Source organism: Lates calcarifer, linkage group LG16_LG22 (assembly GCF_001640805.2).
Source record: "Lates calcarifer isolate ASB-BC8 linkage group LG16_LG22, TLL_Latcal_v3, whole genome shotgun sequence".
Taxonomy (NCBI): domain Eukaryota; kingdom Metazoa; phylum Chordata; class Actinopteri; family Centropomidae; genus Lates; species Lates calcarifer.
Window position 1 is genome coordinate 2,505,116 of NC_066848.1, and position 21,155 is coordinate 2,526,270.

General features: G+C 40.5%; 1 protein-coding gene across 1 annotated transcript in view; it reads left to right on the forward strand.

Moving 5' to 3' along the window:
* The window catches only part of plpp4 (phospholipid phosphatase 4), a 39,934-nt gene extending 19,098 nt beyond the window's left edge, over positions 1-20,836 (forward strand). Inside the window, exons 3-7 of the mRNA XM_018686485.2 lie at positions 4,282-4,372; positions 7,863-7,926; positions 8,118-8,242; positions 15,448-15,618; positions 17,220-20,836. Of these exons, the coding sequence (XP_018542001.1) occupies positions 4,282-4,372; positions 7,863-7,926; positions 8,118-8,242; positions 15,448-15,618; positions 17,220-17,428 (660 nt within the window). The 3' untranslated portion in view covers positions 17,429-20,836. The remainder of the gene's footprint in view (positions 1-4,281; positions 4,373-7,862; positions 7,927-8,117; positions 8,243-15,447; positions 15,619-17,219) is intronic.
* Positions 20,837-21,155: the final 319 nt, after the last annotated feature.

Below are 21,155 nucleotides of genomic sequence, written 5' to 3' on the forward strand. Positions count from 1 at the left end.
ACATACCTCTAATTACAGACTTGATTGCCACTAAATACTTTGTCATTACTGCGTTCTACATGAGTTACATCCTCTGACTAATACTTGCTAATCTGTGTGGTGTATAAACCCTTCAGTTAGGACGATCAGTACTGTGAAGCCTCTGCTTTCCACTGTGGAGGTGAGGCCTGACTCGTGTTGATGGAGAAGGGCCTCACAGAACTGCAGTGATTAGCTCTTCCAATGTAAATATCATTGCCTCTGACAGAGGTGGGTGGTGCAGGGTGAAGATGGATTTCTAACAGATACAGCATGGACTGAAAATGCTTTTCCTCTGGCTCGCTCTGTAAACACTGAGCAAATAACATAAGAATTTCTGGGCAGATACTCGTATCCAGCACATATAGAAGCATCTGTACCGATCATATTCTCAGTGCAGTTTTCAGCAACAATCACTGGCTTCAATACACTTAAAATACAGCATGCAAGGTCATTACAGAGCTCTCTGTTGTGAGTCATATGTTTGCAGACTCAGATGAGGAACACAAGATGGTCTTATTTTCAGAGTGATTATGGTAAAATATGACAACGCAGAGGATGCCAAAACAGAAATAGCTGCTGTAAAACCTGAAATACTTCATTCCAGCTTTTCCCATCTGTTACCAAAAGTCTACAATAGTGGCATGTCATTTCTTGGAAACCATTTTAATATGATAATTTATGAGATTTTAAAGATCAGCAGATTTATAAAATTTTGTAAAATAGATGAATATTTTGGGAAATTATTTTTTTTGTGTGTTTCCTTGCTATGAATTTGACAAAATGCTTCATACCACTCTCATGTCTGTGCTGTAAGTATAATTTTAGAGCCAGGAGGAGATTATTTTAGCTTAGCATAAAGACAGGAAGCAGGGGGAGCAGCTATCCTGGCTCTGTCCACAGTTCAAAAATACACCTACCAGCACATCGTAATCACTTTAATCACCACATTCTTTCTCATTTATTTAATCTATTCACAAACAGAAACGGGAAAACGGCAAGTTGTGGTTTTATGGGTTAGTTATGTGTTCTAACTATTTCTTAGCAAACAGCAGCCAGGTGCTGTGACTTTCTGGAGTCTTGTTGTCACCGGGGGAGTCGCAACACCCGGAAAAAAATGTGTAGAACAAATGCAACGGTAACTTAAAACAGAAATTGTGACCATGTAAACCTGATTATCCAGGTACTCTCAGCAGAATGTGCTCCATATGAAACAGAACTGCTTTTTAAAGCTGCTGTAACATAAATATGTTTTCTGTACTCGTGCTCAGGGGCAGACATTGGCTCCTGATGAGGACTGTAATATGAAGCCTGTATAATGAACTCTTTCCCACCACATCACACAGTGATATCTTTCACAGGTTTAACATGGAGTTGTTATGAGGGGTGTGATCAGGCCTGCCGCTCTGATGTGACATGGTTTGAACTATTACGCAGCTGCAGGATGATGGCATTATAAAAACCTACAGAACACTGCAAACTCATTTCATAAGATTAAACAAGAAATATCTGTAACTTATTTTATATAGTCCACAGCTTCAGTTCATCATCTCTCTGACAGGTTGATATGTTTAACTCCGCACATCTTTGTCTCCATGCTAACATGTCAGAGACCTTTTAATAGGTACTTCATGTTCAATCAAAATATTAAACCAACGCAACAGGCGAAGACTTACTGCCCATTGCTTGTTCCGCTCACCTCTTTGCGAACTGTCAACGTTTTACTGACTGGTGCTTCAATCCATCCCATGCTCCTCCAGACACATCAATCATGTCTTTATGTGCAGGAACAGCAGCAGAGTGGGTGGTGAGCATTGGCTGTCAGTCATTTCAAACTCAAAATAGTGGCAGCTACTGTAAAATGTTGTATATGTAATCCTCCTCCCCCTATCTAAAAATGGCTGATAAATGGAATATCTCCAGCAGATGCTGGATACTGACACAGTTAATAATGTTTAAAAACCTTTTTGTCAGACCAGTTTCACCGATGAATAAAATAAAAAGGTGAAAACATAACGAGGATTTGCTCCTAAATAAAAAAAACAGAGCTTTAAATTGCTAATCAACCAATTATTATTGATGGTTATTACTGTTATAAGCACTTGAAAGTGCATTAGTCATAAAAAGCCTCTGCCAATTAAACAGAAAACACACACACACACACAAATTCCTGCACCATTTGTCTGTGGTACAGAACGTCACAAAGCAATAGATAAAGCTTATCTACTGCAGCTTATCTGCCCTCTATTATTTCTATTTCCTTTATCAACACGCTTTATAAAACATGTTGACAGTTTATATTAACCTCAGTGTCCATGGATCTTTGCTGATGACAGGCCTCTAAATAATATGTGGGAGAGAAGGCACCCCCACCCCTCGCCCACCCACGAGCCTCTTATGGTAAATTCTCCCGTTGCTGACACCCAACAGTCAGGCTTCTCCAAATGTCATTGCTCTGACAAAGGCCCTGAAGGTGTGGAGAATTCATCTGACCAATAAAAATAGTCCATGGAGGAGATTTACATGAAGCTACATCATGACTCACTGTGACCTTCATTAAGATATATACTGTATTAGCCTGTGTGCAGCCTCAAGAGTCACTCTTGGATTCTCTCTTCTCTCTAGAAGCAGGAATAATCTCTGTGCTTGTTATTTATAATTGGGCTCAATGATCTTTGAGTGCTGCTCTTGTGTTCACTGTAGACAAAAATTGCCTTTGTAAAATGAATAAACAGGCTAGAGGAAGAAACACCCAATCAAATCTTCAAAGAAATCATTTCTGTTCCCATTTTCTGCAAAATCCATGTCTCAAAGAGATATTCAGAAGGTAAGCATTACAAAAACTGAAAACTGATTGAGAACTATTTGTAGTCAACAATCCATTTCTACTACAAAGTATAGTCCACCCTGTAAGCTGCAGCTTATACCAAGAAGCATACGACATGTGAAAAACAGTTATCAATAACATTAGCATAATTTAAAACTTTGAATGCTAATTTAACATGCTAGAGTATCTAGAAATGTGAAAAAAGATGATAATGAACTCTAATTAAGGCACTGTGCCAAAATACATCTATTTATTAATTTTTAAAAAAGAGATATGAATGCTCTCTTTTCTTAAATTCAAATTTATTCTCTTATCTTTAAATTGCCATAAAATATTATGAGACAAAATCATTTGCACTGTCAAACCATTAAGATGAAGACTGCCACCCAATTTTTATTAAAAGCAGCTATGAGTAAAATACAGTCAGGAGTTGTAAATGAAATTGTTGAGTTGAGCAAGAGCTGCCACATCAAAAACCAGAGTCAGGACACCTTTGGTGGTGGAGCCATTCAGGTCAGCGGCTTCACCCTGCTTAGATTCTGAGGTGTGAGATGTGAAAGAGGAGTTGTTTTGTTCACTGGATTCCCTCACAACCTCAGTGATAAAGTGATGGAAACTGTTGTGACTGAAAGGTCACTATACACACGGTGCATTTTTGGCAAAGGTGACACTGCATCTGTACGACGAGGAAAGAAATTATGTCTGCAGATGCAACCACACTGTATATAAAGCATATATGATACCATCTACAGTATGACATCTTGCATTAGATTTGCACTGTGTGTTCATAGCTACAGTACAAACAGTAGAACATCTTGAAGCTGTAAATTGACATTTTGACTGTGCCCATGTAACGAGGACATTCTGGACGATCTCTTCTTAAATTCAGGTGGTAAATATTGGTGCAGTTATGAGAAAGAAAGTGTGAGTATGAGTTTGAACCCAGATACTTCAAAGAGGAGAGTGAGGTGCAAAATTAGTTTATAATTGGCAGAGATACACTGATTTACACACAGCTGAACTGATGAACAGCACGCAAGGGAAATTCAAAATGTGTGTCATAATAATGGAATTGAAACCCAGCCTTTGTTTTTACTACCTCTGTTGCTTAAGGAAAGAAAATATATTGAAAGTAATTAATGTATTTCAGGGCATGAATAATTACCTAGGTGCTGAGGAGGCCCAAATCTCTTATCAAGTGAGGAGCAAAATTCTTCTCTGTGCAGGCAGAGGACCCCACTGAACGATAAGAAAGCTTGTTTGGCCCCTCAGTTTGCCTTGTTAAAATTAACTCTGAATAATGAATGGGTTCATGTCATTCCCTGAGGCAAAAGTCACTTTACGATTAACCTGCAAAACAGACCCTGTGCGATGCTGTGGCGCATCTCCAATGTCACAGTAATAACTGAACATTTTTTGTCTTGATTTCCTCACAGGCGATTTCATTCCTTACCCCACTGGCGGTGATATTTGTGGTGAAGATAATTCAGAGGACGGACAAGACAGAGATCAAGGAGGCATGTTTAGGTATGTGGAGCCAATTACTTGAAATGTCATGGCCTTGTTGAGGTTAGTCACATTTTTGCATCTGAGAGGTCTTAAAATGACAGCATATATGTTATAGTTGCTGCACATAATTCACATGAAAAAGACCTCTCTCATTCTAATTTCCTTGCTCTTTAATATCTTTCATTTCTCTTAAGTTTTACCTGAAAGCATGGGCTAATTAGTCACAAAGAAGGAGCAGATCTTTTAGCTCTATGACTTCAGTTACAGTCAATATGGCACCACATGAGTTCATCCTAATCATAGCAGCCATGAGTATTTATACCCGTTTAAATTTTCTCACAGTTTGTTTAGTTCTCAAAAAGCATCTGGACATTTCTCTCACACCTCCTTTATTTCCTGTTTGCCATTTCCCCCCTGGGTTGCGGTGCCTGCGGAGGCTTCAGCACATCAGAGAGCATTAAGAAAGTTTAACACAAATCCAATTAAACAGACACACAGAGATGAATCGGGTGGAGAGGGGGTGGTTTAGTGTATCAGTGCAGAGATTATACTGCTGTGTAGAACTTAACAGGCCCACTGCCGCCTGCAGAGAAGCTCTTCTACCAGGCTTTATAGACGTACGGGAAAACAACATCACTCAGAAGAACAAGGAATAAAAGGGAGCACAATATTCTGCCAAGTCTCTGTATGATCATGGCTTTGAACATGTCTTTGAACCAATGCTACGTCTGGACCTGATGAGAATGAAACATCATAAAAGCAGTTTTCCGGCCTGGTGTGCAGTCAAAATGTAGCTTATTTTTTAACTGCCTACATACCTATTTATTTTTCATCCTAAGCTAAGATCACAGAAAAGAAGCTGTCCCTATACTCCTGCTCAGTTATGGAGTTCAAAGTTGTCCCTAAAAGTCCTCTAATTCTGAATCAATCAAAATTTCAAACAGATATAACTGAGCTTGCATAAATTAAGGGTTTGAGCTCGATTTTCACCAGTGGGACTTGGTTTTGTTAATACAGAGTTTATTGTCTGATACAGTGCATTCTGCTATCACATCACCTCTTTATTTTTCTTTGGAGTAAAAAGACCTCAGTGCTCCCTTTGTAGGATTGTCTAATAACTCTTTATCATTCCCAAACTCCTGCAGCTTAATTGCGTGATTATCTATCAGTCAGGATATAATGAAGCCATTTTGGAAGTTTGATTATATTTTCCAAAAGACGACTCTCTGAGAATGACACAGAGAGGATTTAAATTTTGGTTACAGAGCATGAATAAAATTATTCGTCATCTGAATGTGAGATCTCATAGCACGAGGCTTTATTGTTTGGTGTGTGCTGAGGGAGTAATCTTCCAGTTAGTGAGACACAGAGAGTTTTCAATAACAGAAGTTTGTGAAGCCTCTGCATATTTGGTCTAATATGCCAAAGCTTTAACCCTCCAAGAATGTACAGCACCAGTTATTGGGCCTCTGCTCATCTGCTTTGTTAATGAATGAAAAACGTTTGAAGAAGATTTGGAGAATAGCAGTTTACTCTGGATGTCTCTGACCACCTCTTTTTCCTTTGAGAGAGTGTGTTGAAGTCAACCTGTCTGCGACAACTTGGACAACGCACTCAGAAGCTGAATGAGAAAGGCTTTAGTAATGCAGTGACAGCAACCCTGTCTTTACACAGTGGGTCGCCTATTTCCTGAAACGAAACCTTAGTGCAGTCACTCGTGCAAACTCTGAGGTGCAAGAGCAAATGAATGTGAGCAGTGTGACCAACACAGTCCAAGCACAGCACAGACCGACACAGGTTGAATATGGTATTAGGAAGGTGAATCAGCCAATCAGCTCCTCTCACACCCTTTACAAGTAGCAGGAGTGACACAAGTCTGCCATGTTACTACACAGCACGTCAGATATGTTCTCAGAGCAGATGATGTCTCCTTTATGACTCTGATCAGCGGTGCTGCTCAATCGGACTTGGCAGAAATTGGCTCATTTAGTGCCAGGAGTTTTACAAACAAGCATAAGTGCAAACAAATGTACTGCCAAAACCGTGTCAGTGCTACTGTCGGCTTTGGGCCAGCACAAAATTAATTAATACTTTAATGACCATCGGTAAACTTCCCAAGGCTAGATTATATGTGAGGGAATGCAGCTGCTGCAGTAATTTTTTACCACACATGCTAGGCCTCCTCACACTGAGTCGCATCTGACAAAGTTAACACATCGCAATTTAATGTCCCATTTTTTAACTGGTCAAATGGAAAATGTATCATTTTGGGCTTCCATCTGATCTAAACAGGGTTTGCCAAAATTAACAAGCTGTTAAATAACATTGACACTGTGCTCCTCTCAGCAGCTCAGGAAGATAATACATTTGAGCGCTGGCGACGTGGGGTGAATTCAATTGGCCTGCAGACTACTGGGATTAACCTATGAGGGCGGCCGCTCTGGCTAATGATGAGCCCCAGTGGTTTGCTTCATAGCTAATTAAATGTACATAGGGTTACAGTGAAATGCCTACCTGTCAACCAACTGTAGCTCCTCTGTTCCCTATTACCAAAGCTGAGCTGAAGCAGTAATTGCCTCACAGTTAGATAGGCTTTCAGTTAGTCAGCACTGCTGTAGGGATATTTTCTGGATGTTTTTCTTCCTATTAAATATTTCATTGATATTTTCCAGCAGTAAACTATACATGTGCAGAGCTTCTCTTTCAGTTTGGTGACTGTTTTTTGCTAATATGGCTCCCTGGATCTGTCTGCCAGGTGATCATTCCACTGCTTTGGCCCAGAATATAATATTTGAACTTTTCCAGATGCCCCTGGTGCCTACAGGGTAAATGTTAATGACCTGGGTGACTTTTCCTCCAGTGCCACTATGACTTTCACATTTGTGGCTTTGAGGGAAATATCTCAACAACTATTTCATGGATTGTCATGTTTGGTAAAGACATTCATGATAGTCTGATCTCCCGACTCTTTTTCTACGTCATTCTGATCCAAACTTCAGTTTGTTCAACACTTTGGTTTATGACTAAATATCTGCAAAACTCATTCGAAACATTCCCATTCCCATTGGACTTACCATTGGCATGGTAATACACGAAACCCAGATGGTCGACATGGCAAACATTTTCCCTGCATTAATATACAGTGTGTTTATCTATTTGTGTGTGTTAGTGAGCCCTGCACCATGTTTAAAACCTTCTTCCCACAGTTGCTGCTTAGAAATGATGAAAAGCTGTTCCACACATAAATCCTCGACAACCATCTGTCCATCTGCAAGGGAAATTCCCATTAACCTAATTGGCTGTTTTATTAGTACAGTATGTCAAGAGTGGGTAACCTGGCAGAATCTGTATTGCACTGTTAGTAATTAATTCTTTTACTACAGCATTACTGCTCCTATAAATGTTACTTACATTGAAAATGCTGTGTCAGCCTTGTCTGTCTAACCTGTTTCAACAATAACCCTCTGTACTGTAAGACGCTAATTGTGTGTCAATCTTTCTTCTCCAGCTGTGTCCCTGGCTCTCGCCCTGAATGGAGTCTTCACAAACACCATCAAGTTGATTGTTGGCAGGTATGATAAACAAGCTGAAATACTTCACAGGCTCTTGACAGTGATGCTAAACGTTACGCTGTGGGCTCTGAAGATCACATTTTTCAGCTATGATTTATCAGATTTATGGCCAATGAACTGTTTGACAAGGAATGGTAATTCTCTCTGCTGATGACACACAAAGCCTTGTTTGGGTTGTTTTTGATTTTCAGACCCAGGCCTGATTATTTCCAGCGCTGTTTCCCAGATGGGCAAGTGAATGCGAAGATGCTGTGCACCGGGGAGCCAGATCTAGTCTCAGAGGGACGCAAGAGTTTCCCCAGCAGCCATTCCTCCTGTGAGTATCAATCATCAGCCCAAACAGATCACTGCCAGCACCAGCAACACAATGCCAAAAGATATCAGAGCTTACACTCTGACTCATTAAAACTGCATACAACTGTAGCTGTTCACTCAGTTTAATCTTAATACTCTGAGCAACATTTCACACAAGTAGAAAATGCTGACTGGATGTGTGCAAGATGTTTACTTCACATTTCAAAGTCATGGTCTCTCTTCAAAGGTAATTGCACCATGTGGCAATGAGTTATCATTCAATTTACGCATCTCAAGGCATCTTGCTGAAATGCTTATGGCTTTGGTTAATTGAGTCGAGCCGATCCAATCTTGTTGACTTGGTGAGTGAGTGAATGCTGAATGCACACCTATCTGTTTCAGCGTTATCTGACTTCCTGCTGTGTTCAGCAGTGTGGGACATGCGACATCTTTTCCACCATATTGCTTTCCAAGCTGTTTTCACTTTTGGCAGCATGTTTAATAATTTACATGTTTTTTCTGTTGTCTGGCAGATGAATGCTAAGTGGTATGTGTGGAGTGTCGGCCTTGTTGAATGAACCCTCAGCATTATATGATGCATCAGGCACGTACAGACTGCATCTATGAAAAGAACATACTTGTGACTACATGGCTTTGAAGTTTTTTTTCTCTTGCTCTTGTGAATATTGGCCTTAGAAAAGTCCACCAGCAATAAGATGCTTACAGTGGAATTACACTGAACCTCCTGCTATCTATTATGCAAAATGAGAAATATATCTTTATATGCTGCAGTGAGCTGTGCCCCGATTCTGGCACATTTGATATTTATGTTGTTTGGTTTTGTTCAGTAGATTTCTTCTCTATAGATTCACATCCACACTTAACAAGGTAATTATGTTGAATTCAAAAGTACTGCAGGAATGTGTAAGTAAGCAAATGTGTGCATCCAACTGAGAAATTTAACTGTCACAGGTTGAAAAGAAGAAGAAATATATTTTTTTTAAAACTTCATTTCACATTAACTGAAAATGTTGCATGTGAGTTTAGAAAGACATATTCTTGGGAGGTGGAGTGTGTGTGTGTGTGTGTGTGTGTGTTTGTGTGTGCTTGTGAAATGGTTTGTGAATGTGTTTAATTGCCATCCTGCTGAGTGTGACTGCCTCAAACTACTCTATAAAGGCCTCAAATCAAACATGAGAATAATTGGTCTGTGTGTGTGTGTTAGAATAAGATGCCAGCACACCATAATGGATAAGGTGGCATAGGCAGTCATAATCTTCATTGATATTAAACATGGCTGAAATTTCATGGTCCAGTTTGATTTCAAATTGATGTTTTAGTGTAATATTAAAACTGCACACTTACAGCTTCTCAGACACCTGCTTTAAATGAGCAATGCTTTGAAGTGCTGACTGAGTCCCATTAGAAATAGCAGAGAGGGACATTGCTCTGTAATTCACTGCAGCACTGCGTATGGATTACAGTCATCTGCGCAGCATCTCTAATAGCCTTATGTTGTTGCACTGTGAGTGAGAAAGTGATTGAGAGAACCGTGCAACAGGGACACAAGGAGCACCCATATGCCAGCACGTCTACAGAGCACAAGAAATCCAATTTCCTGTCTGTGTCCCTTTTCACCAGGACAACGTTTCTTGGACCATGTATAAGTTACAGAGCTTTTAACTAGACGAATGTGGCAATGGACAGGGACCAGGGCCAGACAGATGACAAGCATGAATGTAGCTTTATTCAAAGTAGCATCTGGATGTAATGCAACATCACTTCTGGGTGGTATGAAGCCTGAGATGCAGGCTATAGGCAGAGGAAACGGTTTTGCATTCACAGACTGTTGCTTCTCCCAAAAGGATGCTAGGTAATCTGCATGGAGAATGTATAACTCAAACTAATCCATCAGAATCAGCCAGGACAAAAATATAAATACACACCGACTTCAGTGTTTGATGACAGCCATTTTTTAAAAACACACAAACTATTATTGCATTTCAAAGTTTTTAAAGCTGCTCAGGTTGTCTGTGATTAGATTTCTTTTCTTCACCTCATAGCAAAGTAACGCAGTAACAGAAATTGGAGGAGACAGGTCCTAGGAAGAGAAAAACAAACAGATAAATACAAAGTCCCCTGAAACCACTGCACCAATATACGCAGCGGTAAAGCAGGCAGGCCGTAAAGCATTAGCCGTAAATTGTCTCCTTCCTATTCATATTAATCTCACCAACTCCCCCTGAGCATATTAAACCATTAGATATGATCAATTAATATGCACTTTTAAAAACCATCTGCCATCCTCACCATCTACATTCCCTCCCATGCCCAAATGAATCCTGTGAGACGGACCTAATCACATCCTTGAATCTCCACATTGCTTCTTTCACTTACATACAACTATCTCTATCAAATTAAGCACAGCTTGGAATGTCCATCATATTAGTTCAGTATCAAAAGAGAACTGCACTTCTGCAAAGGATGCCCTCATGTGTTTACTCACTGAGGCACATTTCAGTGTGTCTGGAGTGTGTTCAGAGGTTCAGGCTGAGGAACAGCTTGTGTAGGAGTGCTGCAATTATACAGTGCTAATAATGAGTTCCTGTTGGGCTTTTGTATGCTAATGGAAGAAACAGCCTCAGTGCCCAAGTGGCTGGTTAATATGCATTACTTTTGGTCAGAGGGGTGTCCCTTTGGTGCCTGCAGGGGTCAGAGGTCAGAAAAGGAGGGAAGAGAGAGAGTGGGGAAGGCTGGGAGATTTAACACAAAACCACTACTGTCTGTGACTGGTTGGACACTTTGTGAGTGTGTGTGTGTGTGTGGTCAGGTAGTTCAGTGACAGATGTTTCATCAGAAATAAATGGGAGACAGGCAGAGAGACTGTTATTACCAGAATGACTAGACTTTGCAGAGGCTTTGGCCTGAGCATCTTTGAATCCACAGCCAAGCCCTGTAGTCTGAAAGAAAAATGGGCCTTCCATGGGTTCACTTGTTAGTTTTGTACAAGAAAGAAATGTGCAAGACTTTGACATATGTCCACTTCTGCAGGTTGGAGACTAGATGGTAACAAGTTTTTACAGTGGACAGAAAACATCAAAATGTTAATCAAGACTCTGTATCCTCTGTATGTTCCCAGCAATTAGTTTCCCCAAAATACAAATAAAGATTCCAAAGTAGCAGCCTACTGTGTCTGGCTCCCTTAAAGCTCATTAAGCTGTGATATTTGCAATACTCAGTATGACAGTCTATTTTAGATGGAGTTAATACAACACATGCCTCCATGGTCAGCTCACCCAGCAAGAGGTTTGATAAGCCTTTATAATGTACTTATATACACATGGACTTACAGTGTTATTAATCACATCTTGTTCTGAGTTCTCTGCCTGTCTCCGTCTATGTTCACAGAACCTCTCCTCCCTCCTGTTAAAAAGTTCTTCTTCACATACAACGTCTGAACAAACCTTGTGCTTATTTTGAAGATTAAAAAGCAGCTGCACTGCACTCATCACTCTCATTAGGCATCTTTGTTGGGTCTCCAGGGCATTACTTATCAAGGTTTTTAAAATGCATGATGTGGATTCATTACCATGATGTTTTTCCCTTTGTTAGCGCCCTCTCTGTCCTCTGGCCTTTCAGGGTCTCTTGCTGCCTCTTGAGGAGCATCCTTCAGTAGTTATTGGGTATACCTAGTATTCGCTGTATAAGCCTACCGCTGCAAATATATTGGCTTAGTTAATTATGCTAATTTGATATGTAGAAACGTGCGTCTCTTTGGATGTGTGTGGGAGACACATACTCGCTGTCCCTGTTCATGTATTATGCATCTCACCAAAGCATTTCTATTACTGTAATCCTCAAGATGTTGTCTCAGTGTGTCTGCAAACATACTGGTTGTATGCAGTATAGAAATAATGCATGCACATTTACTACTATGATACACCGTTTTTCCTTATGATACATTTAATCACTTCAAACTTGTTTGGTTTAATTGGCAAATCTAATATGTTTTATAGTTTTTAAACAAGTCAACAGAGGACCTAACTAAATATTGTATACAGTCTCAGTGTACAGTTACTTCATATTTTTCTGTCTTGGTTACCACTTACATTGCCATGGAAGCACCACACTCAGAAAAATTTGCACATAGATTGAAATAGATTTTTAGTCGTTTCTTAGAGTCTGAAACCAGACAGTCTATTAACTAATAATGACCTAGTTTTTAATTAAAGCTGCAGATACAGTAGCTAGTATTTGAAGTAATATACCTACGCCCACATTTCTGCTCTATAGTCCTCACTGTGTGCCTGTGGTTCCCTCCAGTCCAGTGTAACTGTGACTGTGGGTGAATAAATGTTCATCCTCTGAGGGTTTGTTGACCTGTCCTGGGTGTTTCCCTGTCTTCCTCTGAAAGCTGCTTGGATGAGTTCCAGCTCCCATCTCTCTCAATGAATAATGATAGAAGGCAGTAGCAGTAAACTGGGTCCCTGCTGGACACTGAGCTTTGTTTCGTGTACTGAAATAAGTTGGATGATCAATGCAGATGAAGAGAAGGAACAAAGTGGGCAAAACACATAGAGCAATGTAGATTATTATGTTATCAAACAATATAGATGCACATTGTGATTAATAAAGTGTTTTCTTCCAGTGTTACAAAATTACAGTTAATTCATCAGTGACGAGGGATAGGCACTGCAGAGACTGTAAAAAGGTATTTTGGAAATGTGTTGTTTTCTCGTGTAAAACTGCTCTGAGCTTTCTTAAATTAAAATGTTCAGTCAGCAGACTGGCTCCGTGGTTCATGGACAATTTAGTCCTGTCTTTCCAAATGAGTAATGTAATCGTCTTAGCTATGGTTAGAGCTATTAAAATGAATGGTGTGAGCTGCTGTGTGGTTTGAAATGTGGAGAGGTCACTCAGAAGTGAGATGGATGAGCATTGAGGGATGAGGAGGCTGAGGATCTCAGATGGTTTGTTCATAACCTCCAAACAGAAGGATCGCACTGATGAACTGAACCAGTATGAAAGTAATGTGTCGCTGTCTGTAAAACCCATGTGGTGCACTGTGTGGGAGGTGAGGATGAATATAAGCAGGATTTTATATACCACAGGGTGTCAATTAATTCTTAGTATATTTCATATTTTCCCTGCTCTCCATATGGATTTCTTTAACTGGCTGAATTTATCAACTTAATTAATCTAGCCCTTTGTGAATTCAGTTTCTAAAAGGATATCGAGTACTGGTCTACTTTAAAACTTTAGTGGTTAAAAGGGACCCATTGGCCAAATTGAATCTTACCACGTAAACTACCATATGGTTTCTAGCAGCTGAAGTTGTAGAGGCCACCTGAGGGGCTCATACAGTCAGCAATATGAGCATTTGATTTAATGTCAGCTTCTGTTTTTAGCCATGCTGATTATTGGATGGATTGCCATGAAATTTTGTACTAACATCACTAGAGGATATATCGCCTCACTTTTTCTCTAGCACCGCCAGCATGTTGACATTTCTGGTGAGTGAAATACCTTAACAACTATTGCACAGTACTGATATTCAAGGTTGTTCAAGGATAAATTCAAATGAAGCCCTGGCTTTTCATCCAGTGCCATCATCAGGTCCAAACAAAACTTTGATTTATGACCAAATACCTGCAATACTCATGAAACTCTCATCAACCTCAGCTGCACTTTGGTTCTAGTGCTGATTAGGAAATATTAATATGCTTCCAGGTGTAACTAAGATATTGAAAATTATACTACTAAACATCAGTGCCCGGTGCTCAGTTCATTTCCAATGTTGTGCAGTAAGCTGTAGCTCCAGTGAGAGTTGTACAATGTTTTGGCTCATCAGTGTACATCAATATTAACCGATTGGCTGTGCAGCAACAACAACAAAACATACAGTACACTGCACACAAGTCCCACACTACACTCACTCCCTCCCTCTAAAGAGCTCAGTATGGGAGGAAATATTACTGAAAAAATGCAATCAAGAGAACTACAGTATATGATTCATTTTCGAGGTGGTTGACACTGTATGACTATTTTATATAAAATATCAGCCCACCCAATATACTGGTGTAAACTGCTTAATGGAAAATGCTGAGTTTTTAAATGGCACCAACTCTTGCTCCCTGACAGCAGGACAAGAACTGTGACAGCTGGACTTTCTGCTTCTGCTTCTCTTTCCACCATTCTTCCTCTCCATCTACAGGCTACACACGTGTCCCTCCGTCCTTAGTATTCTCGGCCGGTTTGTGGGTTGAGTGACAAATGGGCAGCTGATGGGTGCTGATGTGTGCTGTTTGGCCCACTGTAGCGGTAAACTAATGACCCTGTCTCAGCACCACCTTTTACAGCTCCATCACACAACCTTTAATTCATACAATTAGACCACCACTGTTTCTCTAACACTAACCACCATCAACTACGACACAGACCCCCTTCAGCACAGCACAGCCAGCAGCACATTTGTTCCTGGACAGGGGGGTTCTTTTCACTGTGACCTCAGGCTGTCAGGGCAGTGGTGGGCCTGTACAGAGGAGAGCTGTTGAACCAACTGAATATTATGCATCAGCCATGTATTATCAACTCTCTACTAATCGTGAGATGTGGTATACTCTGGGACTGACATAGCCCCCTCTTATCTTTGTTAGGCAGTGTTTGCATAAGAACCAGTCATTAGGAACCTAATTTTTTACTGTGTATTGGCTCAGGGATGCACAATGATTCCACATACACACTTTGCAAGAGTATGCATATTGCTAAATAAGGCTCCTTTGATGTGTGGGCTGTGCTTTGTATGTGTGTAGATGTGGTTGTCTGTTTGCCTTCACCTGCTCTCCAGCACCTGTCGCACACAGTGAATTTAGTGTGGAGGTATTTTCCTAACAGACTGAAGTTACCTGAAGCTTACCCGCGAGTGGGTGGCAGTGGACATGCTGCAAAACTCCCATCTGCCTTCCTCGTTATGTTTTTCTGTCTGAAATGCTTTTTGTATGACACTCCATTTTATTGATGATTTTGTTTTCACCTGTTGCAGACTTGTCCATCATGCAGCGTAACTGACTTTTACAAGAGGCAGTTTACGTCTTAGCTGATGAACAGGAAGATTTGTCACAGAGATAATTAAGTTTAAGAGTTTTTTAATCTGAATGCTGAATATAATGTTCAGTTTTGATCTCCTTCTCTTCTCTCTCTTTGTCTGCCCACTTCTCTTCCTGCTAGTTGCGTTCTCTGGTCTTGGCTTCACCTCCTTCTACCTGGCGGGGAAGCTGCAGTGTTTCACAGATCAGGGTCGGGGGCGTAGCTGGCGTCTCTGTGCTATGGTGTTGCCTCTCTACAGCGCTATGATGATTGCATTGTCCCGGACCTGTGACTACAAACACCACTGGCAAGGTCTGCCTAACAGCTCAGATACAAGACTGAATTAATTTAATTTTCCTGCATTCATCAAAATTATTGTCAAATAAATGCTGTGTATTCTTAAATTATGCAGTGTTAAATCTGCTTGTGTCAGCCTGAGAAGGATTGCTGTGCAGAAGTCTGTTTCAATCACACCTGGCTCAAGGCACTCTTAGAATTATTATGCAGATAATTCATAAAGCAGACTCTGGGTGATGTTCATTTCAAACAGCTGTACTGCTTTAATCACACACATTTTTAACTTAATCAGAATGGTTGACAAACTGAGGAAGGCCAACAAAATATACGAATGTACAGTGAATCTGAGCTGGCTGCTTTTTTCCCCAGACTGAAAATTGCATCTTCTACGACTGTTTTCTGTCAGCTACAGCATAATGACAGGTTTTGATTTCCTGAAAACTGCCTCAGATGACAGTGAGGTGGCATTTAATTCAGCAGCCTGGGAAGAAAATGATAATTACAAGCTTCAGTTTTTCATATCTGTTCTGAACTGGAGGGAGACTGGGAGGGAAGGGAATGCATATGTGGGTGGGGTGTGGGAGAGAATATGTGGTAATGTGATGACAGCTCTGTCTTATGTGTTAATTAGTTTTATAAAGCCATATGCTCCTGGTGAGCAGGGCAGCTACAAAAAAGACAACTCTTTTAACAACCAGGATTTATTTACATCAAAAACACAAAACATCCAGTAGTTACAGACCAGCTGACCACTCTCAGAGAGCTCTTAGTATTTCAGCTCTACACACATTTTCTCCTCCCTCTCTGCAGTCTACTGGGAGATCAGCAATAGTGCAGCCCATTAAACTTGAGGGGCCCCAATCTGCACTGAGTGTAAACACAAGCTGGGAGCCTCCATTAGCTTAGCTGCTGAGCCATGCTTGATGGATACTAATATTCTCACTATCCCTTTGCACTTTGGAGACGTGCTCTCTCCTCCAGGGGTAAAAAACTGGCCTTCCAATCACAACCTCAATGAGGCCACCAAACTAATATATTGCATCAAATCACAGTCTATTAAATTCAGTCGACAGGAGTCAATGAAACGTTCACAGGGAAAGCTCATGCATTGTAAAGTTCTTGAATGGTGGAAATCAGTGTTATACTAGATTTCATTTCACCCAGAAGCAGAAAATAAAGGGGTATCTATATGGAAAAATATGATTTTGATATTATGGAAGCCTCTAATTCAGCTGGTCATGTCATTTTGATCTATAAGCAGCAATATAGGCTTAATACTCAGCATGGCAGTGTGATATTATATGATGTATTGTAGCTTAAAGGGGGGGCAGGTATAATACCAAACTGCTCAGCACAGATGACAAAGTGACAGAGACAGCATGTCCAGAGGCAAGTACTCAGCAGAACAGATTCATCATTTTACCTTTCACTTTACTCTCATCAACCTCTAAACTAACCAGGCATGATCAGTGCTCAATGAAACACCACAGCACATACAGCAACGCTTAATTAATTGTGTTCATTCTAAGAGCAGGTGGTATTTTTCTGCCTCCACATGGGCTAAAATTAAATATAGATGCACACCTTAAAATATATGTGTTTTTGTGACTTTACAGACGCCTTTGTTGGAGGAGTGATCGGGTTGCTGTTTGCGTACATCTGCTACCGCCAGCACTACCCACCCTTTCTGCACATGGACTGCCACCTGCCTTATGCCAGTCTGGCTGCCGCCGCCCACGCGCCCTCGCATCCCCAGGACGACCCGCAGCCCACTGACAATGCCACCACCCTTCCCCTGGAGGGCTTGACTGAAGGGCCAGTATGACTAGTGGCCACCACCGAGACTCCCCCCAACACCCTCACCAAGCCACCGAGTCCACCTCCCCATTCCCAGTGACTGACTGGCTCTTGTATACATTCCAGTGGACAGTAACATGCCTCGCCCCCATCTCCATACCGCTACACCCAGTCTCGGTGACACCTACATTCTTTTGTGTTTATTTTTTTATATCTGGTTCTTGCTCAGCAGCCGTGAAAGTCTATATTTAGATGTGATGTATGAGAGGAACCAAGAATATGGGACATCACCACTGAGAGGGAAGAGAGAGAAACATGTTGAAAACCTGAGGAAACAAGTCTCACTAATGGCTGTGAAGAAGAAGATGAAAATATTGTCAGTTTTTGCTGGAAATTTTTTCCTTAAGAAAAGTGGCTGTCAGCTTGTTTTATGCTGGAGTATGTATTCGATGTTTGGCTGTGGGACAGCAAGTTGGGTGGAGACACGAGAAATCCCATGAAATGTCACAGCAATCAAACCATAAAATCAAACTATATCGATATTGTATGTTAGATGTTACAGTTATGGACAAATGATGGAATTTGATAGGAACTAGTGCCAGAAAATCCACTGACACTCTGTATGTTTGAGTTAGACTTTCATATGTACACTGTGTTTTCAGAGGGTGCCAATGTGTTGAGGGACCTGGGGCAATACTCTAGATTCATACCTTTTCTGCTTTTAATAATTTCTGGATGTCCATAGCAACATGATGATAAATATAGAACCAATACACTCTAGGAGAAAAGCACTGGTCTGTGTCAAGGGCAATAGTCAATGTTCCCCAACCCCTCTAAACTAACTCCTCTACCTTCCCCCGTTTTTTATTATTCCATTTCTCCCCATTCTCTTGTAGTATAGTGTTCCCACACAAGCCTGAATTATCACCCCTCCCTCATTCCTCTTCCTCACCTTGTCACCATCCAACTTTATTTTTCACAAGCCCTGAATTTAACACACGTTCCCAGGGGTTGCATGGGGACACAGACCCAAATTGTAGCTCAATAAGGGCAATCAATAACAGGCAGGTGGGCATGGTGTGGTGGAAGTGTGTCGAACAGGAACAAACTCCAATCTGATCCTGCATTAATCCTCATTAAGGGAGGTCGGCCACCACTGCTTATGAGGACATTAGGACTGTATGTGGTGCCCCACAGACTGTCCAAGCATTGCAAATGGCTTTCAGCCCACTGCAGCCCCACAAATAGACAGTCTAGCATTCAGCAGATGACGGGCCTGAACCAGAGACAGCCATTTTGATGTATTATTCATCCATTAATGCTCTGCTATTTATTAATATTTCCAGCCTTAATTTAGTGATGCTGTGTTAAAACGAAGCAGACACCAAAGATTTGTAGCTTTTTTCTGCTTGGGTTGGATGCACCCTGTTATGCTTTATTAAGAGTGATGACACATAGCCAGATAACTGGTTCCCTCTCATCAACAAAGCAATTTGTAGCCTCTTACAAGTTTTGTTAGAAATGATGGATAATTTTGTTGCCTTGGTTACCATGTCTTTTTGCCATTGCTGTGACATTAATGGGAAAGTGCAATCTCAGCCTCCCGCCAACCCAACCCAGCTACATAAGAAGGAAAACAGGAGGTAGCCCATCAAAACAGCATGATATGAAAGGAGTACCAAGCCAAATGTAGGGGGCTATTTTGTAACTTTATTATCTTGACATTATGTTAGTCTCACCTATTTTTACATTTGTCTGTCTCCACTGTCAAAAGACCACACGTTTGTAAAAAGCATCAGTTGAAGCAGCTGCACCTTCAGCTGCTGTTTGCTTCATTCTGGGCACAACTGGACTCATGGCACAAGAAAAGACAACAGAAGCTTCTCTACATTCAGTTCTTTTAAATATCATTTGTTAAAATCAGCCTCAATTAAGCCTCCATCACTAATGCAACCCATTGGCAGCTTCTTAAAATTGTGTGTGTGTCTGTGTGTGTGTGTGTGTGTGTGCAGGTTTTGACAAGGCCTATCCCACTCCAGTGCAATATCAAAATGAAACATTACAAAGAATGAACATTTCACTAGAGGGAGGAGGTGCTCGACTCTGCACATCAGACCCTGTGACGGGACTTGAAGAGACTCTGAGAGTTGACTGGAGAGAAACTTGTTCTACAGAGTCTTTCAGCGTGGGGCGTGAGATCTGTGACTGTCAGATTTTGACATCTAGAGGCAGATTTGGGGATCAAATGATTGTGACAGAGATGCATAATGTTCCATAGACTTGCATTTGCCTGACTTGGCAGCCTGATGTTTGTACTTCGTCATTCAGTTTTCTCCTATTAGATGGTACAGTGTATATTGGAAAAAAAGTGTTGTTCAGAAATCATGTCTGTACGAGTATTTTTGCTTTTTAAGGATTTATGTTTCCCAGAATCCTTCAAATAATTCCATGATTTGTTTTAATTTGGTGCTATACATACTTTTGTAGCAGTAGACGTCACTTTTTTTCAAACAATGGATGTGTCATTTTGAAATAAAAGTTTAATCATTTTCTACAGAGAGAAAAAAAAATGACAATACATATTTCTGTTTTTTCAGATCAGATGCTCAAGGGCAACTAGTGCAAGTGATTTTTTTTCAGTCATTCACCCTCTCAAGGACTGAGGGGATAAAAGTAACTAAAAAATATTGAATAATAATAAAATTATTATCAGTTATAATGAATAGATGTCTGAAGAAAAAACGAGTGTAAGACTTAAGAAACTTTGTTCATGGCATGCCTGTTCCATTTGTGAGAAAAGACTGTTTTCTATGAATAAGCATGTCTGGCCTTGAGAACACTTTGAGCTGTGTTTTGCTGTTTATATACTTTATGTACAATAAAGGACTGCAGCTGTGTGAAATGTGTCCGTGAAGAAAACAAAGGAGCCTAATGTATCTTGTCTAAGTGTGATCGTCGGAGCCTGTGTTTGCTGTTGTGACAGGAACTCTGAACCACTTCACATCGATTCAACACATCATTGGAAACACACCAAGGTTTGAGGATGTTTATATTAAAAAATAATTTCATCCTGTAATCAGATCGTAGGTGTTACAACATTATTCCTTATTATATGCAAATTAACAGCCTCACATTATGCAGCAGAAGACATTTGAACGAGCTATATCCCAAGTTCGGTTCAGTGAATTTATGCTTCAGCGTTCCTGCTGTCAGACTGCATCGTGCTATTGAGACAGCTGAGGGTGTGTGTGTGTGAATGTAACTCTGTTCTAAGTGTGTGTTGTACTTTTCTGCATCAGTTGTGTTGCACTCTTGTTTAGAGAGTTTCCAATAAACGTGTGTATGCTTAAGACTGCCTGTTGCTTTTCATATCAGTAGGATTTCATCAGGCTGCTGGCAGGGGCAACTCCTGAGAGCTGATTTAGATTTTGGTACAATATATCTTTATATTTTTAGATATTTCTTGACCTTTGAAAATCTACTTACAACTCAGCATCAACTCAAAACACTAAAAGCTCAAAACACTAAGTATTTATATAAACTAACATGAAGAGGCTACAGCTATGCTAGAATGTGAGGCTCTAAAGGAGCTAAATGCTATTGTCAGAATGCTAACATGTTCACAATGATACTTAAAAAAGGACCAAAAACAACTTTAGAGTGTTAGTTTTAAAACACATAATTAAAAATTAAAGTGATAGCAAGCCAAAGTCAATGCATCCTCCCATTCAAACTCATCTGTCTGTCTGTTAGCA